General features: G+C 47.9%; 1 protein-coding gene across 1 annotated transcript in view; it reads left to right on the top strand.

Annotated features, from left to right (window-relative positions):
* Positions 1-10,000, top strand: part of akap6 (A kinase (PRKA) anchor protein 6) — a 203,472-nt gene that overhangs the window by 157,812 nt on the left and 35,660 nt on the right. The window contains 2 exon segments of the mRNA XM_053336210.1: positions 524-3,472; positions 5,251-6,405. Of these exon segments, the coding sequence (XP_053192185.1) occupies positions 524-3,472; positions 5,251-6,405 (4,104 nt within the window).

Here is a 10,000-nt window from a genome sequence, read left to right as displayed (position 1 = left end):
TCCTCCCTTCCTCCCTCCTTTCCTTACTTCTCCCTTCCTTCCTTCCTCCCTCCTTTCTTTCCTTCCTTTCTTCCCTCCTTCCTCCCTCCTTTCCTTCTTCCCTTCCTCCCTCCTTTCCTTACTTCTTCCGCCCATCCTTCCTTCCTCCCTCCTTTTCTTCCTTCTTCCTCCCTTGCTCCCTCCTTTCCTTACTTCTTCCTCCCTTCCTTCCATCTTCCTCCCTCTTTTCCTTACTTTTCTCTCCTTTCCTTCCTTCCTCCTTTCCTTACTTCTTCCTCCCTTCCTTCCTTCCTCCTTCCTTCCCTTCCTTCTTCCTCCCTTCCTTCCTTGACTCAAGGACAACAGGTCCTTGAGAAAAAAAGTATTTTTTTAAAGAAAGAGAATATTCTGACATGCAGCAGGATTAAAACCTTGAACATTCAGAGTTCATGATTTTTATGCTTTGGCCACAGAGATGCCTAATTTCCCTTTTTATCCTAATCAAACACTTCCCTTTCTTTTCTTTCTTTCCTTTTATCTTCAGGTTCCCGGTAACTTCCTGGAACCGGGACTCATCGACCTCCACCAGATCAGCCCCGTCCCATCTTGCCCGGTCGTAGCGCCGGCTCCAGACGACTCCTGGGAATGGGACGAAACCGATATGACAATCACAGAACCAGAACCGAGAGAAGAAGAAGAAGAAGAAGAAGAACCTGAATCAGATCTCACACTTAACCTCCACGCACAACCAAATCTGCCTTTAGATGCCGCTCTGTCCAACGGGGATCAACCAAGCAGGATCCGGAGAGACGACCGAGCTCATCAGAGTCTTTTGGCCTTGATTGAGCCCGGCGTTGGCTCCCAAATTCTTCCCCCCAATAATAATAACGTCTACCAGGTGTACAGCCTCCATAATGTGGAGTTATACAAACAGCCTCCGCTTCCTTCCACTTCCTCCACGATGCACAAAACCAAAGCAGGAAAAAGGAAACAACATCTGCTGCTGAAGAGTCTGAGCAAAGACTCCTCCTTCTCCTCCATGGAGTCGCTCCCTGACATCCTCGGCGATCTGATGCCAAACTACAGAGGAGGAGGAGAGTGGTTTGTTGGGTGTAAAGAAGGGGAAAGCGAGAGGGAAGGCGGGAGGGGAAGCGGCCAGTCGGCGAATAGTCGGCGGTCTGAGAGCGAGAGCGGGATCGTCAGCGATACGGGCGATACTGAAACGCTTACCAACAACTCTGAAATCCAAGAGGTGGAGGAAGTAGAGGAAGAGGTGGAGGACAGAGATGAGACTGTGGTTCACGTTACTCTGCACAAAGACTACAACCAAAGACGGAGGAGGGAAGAAATCCGAAGCGAGAGCAGAAGAAACAGAGAAGAGGAGAAAAAGAGGAGGCACAGGAGAGGAGGAGGCGAAGCGGTGGAGATCCTAATCAACGGGCGCGGGATCTTAACACCAGCTGACTCCGACTCCGATTTTGAGGTTGGACCCCTCAGCGTAGATTCACCTAAGTCCTTCCTGCCCCGCTGTGATGACACACAAGTCAAAGTTGAGCAGTTGCCCGCACGGGAGACTCCTCCCGTGCTCCGCCGCCGGGCATCGAGTCCAGTTTTATCTCAGGGATCGTCTCTAGAATCCCTGCTGGCTCTCGGTGTCGAGTTATTCCCGTCCAAAGATTCCCTCCTGCAACGTAGCGCCTCTGTGGAGAGCGGCCTGGTCCCGAGCCGCAGCGTCGAAGTGGAGGAGACAACCGGCAGCGTGGCCAGCCTCGGGGAGCTGGACCTGGGTCAGAGCCGAGACGTGGAGAGCGGCGAAGCGAGACAAGAGAAGAACAACGAAGGAGCACCAGGAGAACCGTCGTCTGGAGAACTCAGTCGGAGAACTCTGGATCTCCTGAAGCGTCTGGAGAACATTCAGAGTCCTCTCGCAGGGAAGATGACCCGCAGCGTTTCTGATATCACACTCCGGAGCAGCTCTCCGCAGCAGAGCCGACGACTCCCCGCCTCTCCTTCCCTCGGCGGACGACACAGCCCTCTCTCTGGGATTTCGGGCTCCTCGCGGAAAGGTCCGCCGTCGCTGATCAACGAGAGCTCGGCGACGGCCTCGCTGACCGAGCTCAGCAGCGCCGAAGACTCGTCTCTGGGTTCGGAAGATTTCGCCGCGCTCAAAAGTCACCGCCACCTCTTTTTGGATCCCAACATGGCCGCGGGGGCGAACGCCAACTCGGGCTCCTGTAGGAAGCGTTGCCACGGAAACAGACAAGGGATGGACGAGGCGGACGCGGCGAGCCTGAGCATGGTGGTGAACGTGTCGGCGTGCACGGACGAAGACGAGGACGACAGTGATCTCCTCTCTTCTTCGACGCTCACGCTCACCGAGGAGGAGCTCGGCGTTCGGGACGGAGAGGACGAAGAGGAAGAGGAGGAGAGGTTGAGCGGCGCCTCCTCCGGTAATGACGACAACGAGGATGAGGACGAAGAGGAGATGGAAGGATCGTACGTGCTTGGCTTGGAGTACATGAAGAGGGAGCTGCAGAGTTGGATAAGACCTCCTCGCAATTCCTCTTCCTCCGCTTCGAAAACAGAAGCAGGCCTCCGGGACGAGCTGCAGTGTGGGACCAATCTGCCCTCCAACTTCACTTCCTCCTCCTCTTCCTCCTCTTCCTCCTCTCAGAACAAGGAGCAGCGCCGCTTCCTGAACCGCTCGGCTCCCAACAGCAACGGCGGCAACAACAAAACGAAACGGGACAAGAAAGAAAAAGAGGAAGAGGTGGAGAACAGGAGGAACATCACGAGGAGCTACATCAGCCAGTTCGTGGACGACGTGGAAAACGGAAACGTGGACCAGAGCTGCTTGAAAGGGAAAGACGAAGACGACGAGCTCCTCCGAGAGGAGTCCAGCGTGTTCACGAAGAAAGGCGAGTCGCTCAGGGAGGCGTACGTGTTTCCCAAATCAGGAGAGTCGGTCCAAGACGTCGACGACTTCATCGTTAAAACAGAATCGAGCTCGACGAAGCAGCTTTCTCCGTCTCCGTCCTGTGAGCTCCTCCCCTTCCCGTCGGTCCGCGCCTCCTCGTTGGTGGGACAGCTGAGAGGGGAGTTACCTTGCCACAGCGCCTCCGTCCCCTCGCCTCCGTCACTCTCTCCGATCGAGGACTGCCGATCCCACAACGGCGGTCGGAAAGCCATCACCATCCAGGAGAAGTTCAAGTTCTCGTCTTTCGTAACGGAGGAGAGCAGAAGAGAAGTGAGAGATAAAGAATCGTCCCTTCCTCCTAAGAAGCGGCACAGCTCTCTCTCCTCCTGCTGCAGCCTCCATCCTCGCGGAGCAGAGGAGAACAAGAAGGAGAACGTGCACGACTTTGTGATGGAGATAATTGACATGACTTCGTTGGCGCTGAAGTGCAAAGAGACCGAAGAGCCGAACCAGAGCGAGATCAGCGGGTCCGGCTCAGACCAGAATCCTGCTTCTCTGTCACAGATCAAAGACAAGGTGCAGTATAAACGCTGGAAAACACTTAAATATGTTTTATTACGATATTTATTATTAAATAGGAGAGTTTGTCATCGTGTTTGACCTCCTAGAGTGTTTAAGGGCCACATATAGCCGGGTTTGATCTCATGTTGACTGGGAAAAAGAGGGAAGGAAGGAAGGAAAGAAAGAAAGAAAGGAGGAAGGATGGAGGAAGGAAAACAAGAAAGGAAGAAAAGAGGGAAGGAAGGAAGGAAAGAAAGAAAATAAGACAGGATTAAAAGAAGGAAAGAAAGAAGTAAAGGAGGAAAGATGGAAGAAAGGGAAATAAGACAGGAAGGAAAGAGGGAATGAAAGAAGGAAGGATGAAAGGAAGGAAAATAAGACAGGAAGGAAAGATGGAAGAAAGGGAGGAATGACAGGTGGAAGGAAGGAAAAAGGAAAGGAAGGAAAATAATACAGGAAGGAGGGAAGGAAATAAAATAAGACAGGAAGGAAGGAAGGAAGGATGAAAGGAAGGAAAATAAGACAGGAAGGAAAGATGGAAGAAAGGGAGGAATGACAGGTGGAAGGAAGGAAAAAGGAAAGGAAGGAGGGAAGGAAATAAAATAAGACAGGAAGGAAGGAAGGAAGGAAGGAAAGTGGGCCGGATTCGATCCCTCGGCGGGCCGGTTCTGGCCCACGGGCCGCATGTTTAACACCCCTGATCTATAACCTTTAATATGAGAACTCAAGTAGATAATATAAAAAGTTGGTTTATGTGTGTTACGCATTTCATTCAGAAAACCAAATCCAGCTTTAATTTGCATATTTAAAACAAATTTAAATATTTGGTGTGTTTATATTTTACTTTTTTTTTTTTTTTGGTACATGAGGAGGAGAAGCGTTCAGGCTGATTTAGTTTCTCCTCTGAGAGAATAATGTGGAAACTGATTAGCTTTTAGACGACTTCACTTGAAACAGATACTGAAGGAATTATTAGTCATTACATCCTAAAAGTTACGGTCTGTGATGCGATTTATTGAATTACTCTAACTCACTGAGCAAATTCACTCACAACTTTTCATACTTCTTTTTTTTTTGGAGGGGGGGAGGGGCGGGGGGGGGGGGGGGTCAGTTTGTCATCACAGTGTTGAAAGTCGAGGACAAGGGTGTCAAAAATGTGACCCGTGGGCCGGAACCGGACCGCCAAGGGGTCCAATCCGGCCCACTTTCCTTCCTGTCTTCATTCCCTTCCTTCTGTCTATTTCTTCCTTCCTGTTCGTCTGTCCTTCCTTTCTTCCACCTTCCCTTCCATCCTTCCTGTATTATTTTCCTATTAGACGGAAGGAAAGGAAGGAAGGAAGGAAGGGAGGAAAGAAGGAAGGAAGGAAGGGAGGAAGGAATATGGAAGGGAAGGAAGGAAGGAAGGGAACAAGAAGGAAGGAAAGGAGGGAGGGAGGAAGGAGGGAAGGAAAGGAGGAAGGAAGGAAGGAAGGAAGGGAACAAGAAGGAAGGAAAGGAGGAAGGAATATGGAAGGGAGGAAGAAGGAAAGAAAGGAGGAAAGGAGCAAGGAAGATGGAAGGAAAGGAGGAAGCAAGGAAAGGAGGGAGGGAGGAAAGAAGGAAGGGAGGAAGAAAAAAACAGTCAAACAGACGGGGTCAATTTGACCCGGGAGGACGACAGGAAGGTTAAAAGCAGAAATGTGATGCTTGATCCACAAAAAATAAAGAATGTGTGCAAGTTATTCATACGTTTATTTTATTCCCACATTAAACTCATCTTCCCTCCTTCTTCCTCTCTTTTTCTCTTCCTGCAGGTCCTTGAACACTCCCACCGTCCTCTCCACCTCCGTAAAGGCGACTTCTACTCCTACCTGTCCCTCTCCTCCCACGACAGCGACTGCGGCGAGGTCAGCCAATGCTCCGAGGACAAGAGCTCCACCCCCGCTCCTTACACCATCCCCACTTACTCCACACCGACACAAGGCCTCCACAGCCCCAGCCCCAGCCCCGTCCTGTTCCCCGACCCCCCCCACCATCACTCCAACCCCTCCCGTTCCTCCCAGCTCGACTCGGAAAACAACTTCTGCCCTCTTGATTTTAAGCCCGCCTCTCTGTCTCTGCCCCCCAGCCCTGACATCAGAGACGAGGAGACCCTGTTTGCACCGTGCACAGAGGAAGTGTACCTGGGTCCGCCTCTGTGCTACAGCATGGTGCTCACCAAAAAGCCACGAAGGGTCTCCCTAAAGGAGAGTTGGGGTTACTTATCCTCCTTGGACTCTGACTATGAACTGAAGGAGAGTCTCGCTCAGTTGCCTTGCTCCAAATCAATCGATAGTCTTCGCTATTTGTCTCAAAAACCAGGTGATAGTCTGAGCTCATCCTCTCCTCTGTTTGAGCCTTGTTACAGCTCATTCTCCACTTCCTCCTCTTCTTCCTCTGGCTCCAAACCAAGAGACGACAACCCTCCCTCGCCTCCTCCTCCTCCTCTTCCTCTTCCTCTTCTTCCCTCTGGCGCCGAGCACGACGAGAGGCGAGGTGAGGACCCGTACCTCCTCTGTGATGTCGCTGGAGGAGAAGTCGCGGCCGCTGCGAGTGTCAGCGCGCCGCAGGAGGAGAGGAGTCGTAATGAGGGGCCTCCTTATCTTAATCCCCGGGCGCGTGTCGCCCCGATAGACTCCTCCGCAGCCGAATGTTTGGCAGATACTAAAACGCTTGAATCCAATATGGGCGCCGTAATGACCAAGATAAGTGTCTGCAGCTCCGCTACAAATCCCTCAAAAGAGCCAGCCGCCACCGCCACGCGTATTAATCCCAAAATTAACTGCTCGGCGATGAGAGAGGCAGATAGGGAGGAGGGAGGAGGAGGAGGGGAGAGGAGGAGAGGAGGAGAGGTGGATGCTCGGCAGGAGAAGGGGAGGAGAGGGAGGAGCGGATCGCAGCAGGAAGGAAAGGCGGCAGCGGCGAAGCAGGTTAGTGTTCCAGGTATTAGACTGATCTCCTATCTGAGGACATTATACAGGCCCTGATACTCACTTCACCTCTCTACTCCAGGTATTAGTCCGAGTCGAGCCCCTCGGTGGCTGGGAATGTAATGAGGCCGCTGTGCATCGCGCTCATTTCCATTTTTCTTTTTTTTCTGTTTTTCATAAAAGGCCAGACGGACATGAGAGGAAGCTGATATGTGTAACCTGTCCTCTCCTCTTCCTCCTCCTCCTCTTCCTCCTCTCTATATTCAAGCCTTATTTCCTTGTTTCCTTTCTACCTCTATCTTTACTCATCTCTTCCTTTTACTCCTTTCTCTCTTTCATGTTTTTTTCAACACCTCCTCCCGTCTCCTTCCTCTTGGTCCCATCTCCCAGTTCCTCTCTTTGCCTCCTTTCTTTTTTATCACCTCCTCAATTCCTCTTTTCTCCTGCATCTCTTCAATTTTTCTCCTCTCCATCCTCCTCCCTTTCTCCTTCAGTAGGTATCTTCCCTCTTTTCTTTTTCCCACTTTACTTTTTCTACATAGGAGAAGTCCTTTTCTCACACCTCTCCTCCTCATCTTCATTCATCCTCCTCCTCTCTTCTCCTCTCCACTTCACAGCCAACCGTTCCTCCTTTTTCAAGCCTTATTTGCTCGTTTCCTTTTTACCTCTATTTTTACTCGTCTCTTCCTTTTAATCCTTTCTCTCTTTAATTTTTTCTCAACATCTTCCTCCTGTCTCCTTCCTCTTCCTCCCATCCCCCACCTCGTTTCTTTTAACACCTCCTCAACTCCTCTTTTCTCCTGTGGAGGAGAAAAGAGGAGTTCAGCAGGTATCTTTTCTCTCCAACTCTCCTCCCTCGTTTTTTTCTTTGTCCTATACTCTCTTCACTTTTCTTTTTCTACCCATCCTTTTCTCACACCTGTCCTCCTCTTCCACCTCACCCTCTTGTCTCCTTCTCTCCTCCTTTTTACTCAATACCTCCTCCCATCTCCTCTCTTCCTCACCTCTTTCCTCCTCTTCTCTCAACTCTTTTCTCCTCTCATTAGACTGTTCATTTATTCTCCTCCATCCTCTCCTCCTCTCCTCTTCTCGCCCTCCTCACTTTTCTTTTTCTACTCCTCCCCTCCTGTTCTCACAACTGTCCTCCTCCTCCCCCTTCTCCTCCTCTTCTTCCTCTTCCTCTTCTCCTCCCTTTCTCTTCTCTTTCTCTCTTCTTCACACCCAACCTTTCCTCCTTTTACTCAAACCTCCTCCTCCTCCCATCTCCTCTCTTCCTCACATCTTCCCTTTTATACATTTTCTCCTCCTTTCTTCTATCACCACCTCAACTCTTTTCTCCTCCTTTTAGACTCTCCTCTCCTCTTCTCTTCTCTCCACTTTACTTTTTCCAACCCCTCCCTTCTCCTCCTTTTCTCACGCCTCTCTTCCTCTCCCCCCCTCCTCCCTCCTCTCCTCTTCACACCCAACGTTTCCTCCTTTTTCCTCCTCCTCCTCCTCCTCCTCCCATCTCCTAGTTCTACTCTTCCCCTCTTCCCTTTATCCATTTTCTCCTTTCTTCTCCTCCTTTTCGACTCTCCTCTCCTCTTCTCTTCTCTCCACTTTACTTTTCCCACCCCCTCCCTTCTCCTCCTTTTCTCACGCCTCTCTTCCTCCCCCCTCCCTCCTCCCTCCTCCCCCCCTCCCCTCCTCCTCTCCTCTCCTCCTCCTCTCCTCTCCTCCTCCCTCAGGTGTTAATGGAAGGGGGGATTTGCAGACTTCTCAGTTTTTTGGTGAAAAGGTTAAGGTCCACAGAACAACATCAGCATAATTACTATCAGTCAGATTTCATTAGGATTCATCAGCTAAGAGCTTTTTCCTTCCCGCAGTGATCGTTCAATTCATTTCATCGCTGAATTAGCGTGTTTGTGCTCTTTTTAACTTTTCTATTTCTTTATGCAAATCAGTTTGGCTTCTTTTTTTTTCTTTTTTTTTCTTCTTCTTTTCTTTCTTGCTGCTACCTCTTCTCTGTCTGTTTATCAACTTTTACTCTCTTATTAAAGAGGAAGCATGGCTCGTGCATATTAATGTAGTCTATATGTCCTTTATTATTTTTTAAGGATATTAAAGGGGCGATGCAGAAGATTTTTAATCACATTAATGCAGTGGTGTCAAACATGAGGCCCGTGGGCCAGAACCGGTCCGCCGAGAGTTCCAATCCGGCCCAGCTTCCTTCTTCCTCTTTTCCTTCCTTCTGTCTGTCCTGCCTATCTTTCTTCCTCCCTTCCTTCCTTGTCTTCTTTTCCTTCCTTCCATCGCTTTCTTCCATCTGTATCGGTCCATCTTCTCTTCCTTCCTTCCATCTGCCCTTATTTTCCTTCCTTCCTTCCTTCCTGTCTTCTTTTCCTTCCTTCCGGTCTTCTTTTCCTTCCTGTCTTCCCTTCCTTCCTTCTTGTCTTCTCTTCTCCTCCTCCCATCTGTCCTTGCTCCCTTTCTTCCTCCCTTTCTTCCTTCCATCTGTCCTTGCTCCCTTTCTTCCTTCCTTCCATCTGTCCTTCCTCCCTTCCATTTTTCCTTCCTGTATTCTCTTCCTTCGCCTCCTTTTCCTTCCTTCCTTCCTTCCTTCCTTCCTTTTAGTGATCCGGCCCACATGAGATCAAATTGGACTGTTTGTGGCCCTTGAATGAAAATGAGTTTGACACCTCTGCTTTAATGTATCTGCAGGTGGTTGATAATAATAATTAATGGGACAGCGGGTTTATAAGCTATGCATTAATGTTTCTATAAAGAATTAAGATATATATATAAGGAAGATTAAAAGACCTTAAAGTGACATTTAAATCCCAATGTTCATCTCATAGCAATAAAAACAGGTGTACACAATTTTTTTTACATAATTAATCATTTTCATGACATTTATAACTTCCTGAAATCAATTTATTTCAATGGAACAGATAAAATCATAGTTAGTTTGTTATCAGGACTGTATTTTTGGTGTTTTGTTTGATTTATTTTTGTATTTTAAATAATTTTTTGTACTTTTGACACCATTTTTGGGTTTTATTTTGAAAGTTTTTTAAGATATTTTTACTTTTTAAATATATTTAAGTGCTCTGTTATGGAGACTTTAATATGTCTTTTTTTATCAGGAAGATTAAAAGACCCTAAAGTGACATTTGCCTCCCAATGTTCATCTCATAGCAATAAAAACAGGTGTAAACATGTTTTTATACATAATTAATCATTTTAATTTATTTCAATAGAACAGATAAAATCATTGTTGGGTTGTTAGCAGCTCATATTTATATAGTTGTTATTAAGATTTTTTTTTTTGACATTTCATTTTTGTGTTTTATTTTGACATTTTTTTAAGATACTTTTACTTTCTTAAAATATTTTTTGTGCTCTGTTATAGAGACTTTAATATGTAGCTTTTTGATTTGATTACTTTTGAGATTGTTCAATTTTTTAATATATACTCTATATGTGTGTGTGTTTGTGTGTGTGTGTGTGTGTGTGTGTGTGTGTGTGTGTATATATACTATATATACTATATAGGCCTTATATAAATACATAAATATACTTGAAACTGTACAAAAGGATTAACAGATTTGAAGAG

The sequence above is a fragment of the Scomber japonicus genome, chromosome 16, assembly GCF_027409825.1.
Source record: "Scomber japonicus isolate fScoJap1 chromosome 16, fScoJap1.pri, whole genome shotgun sequence".
Taxonomy (NCBI): domain Eukaryota; kingdom Metazoa; phylum Chordata; class Actinopteri; order Scombriformes; family Scombridae; genus Scomber; species Scomber japonicus.
The sequence above is the reverse complement of the archived record's forward strand: the minus strand, read 5'-3'. Positions and strand labels throughout refer to the sequence as shown.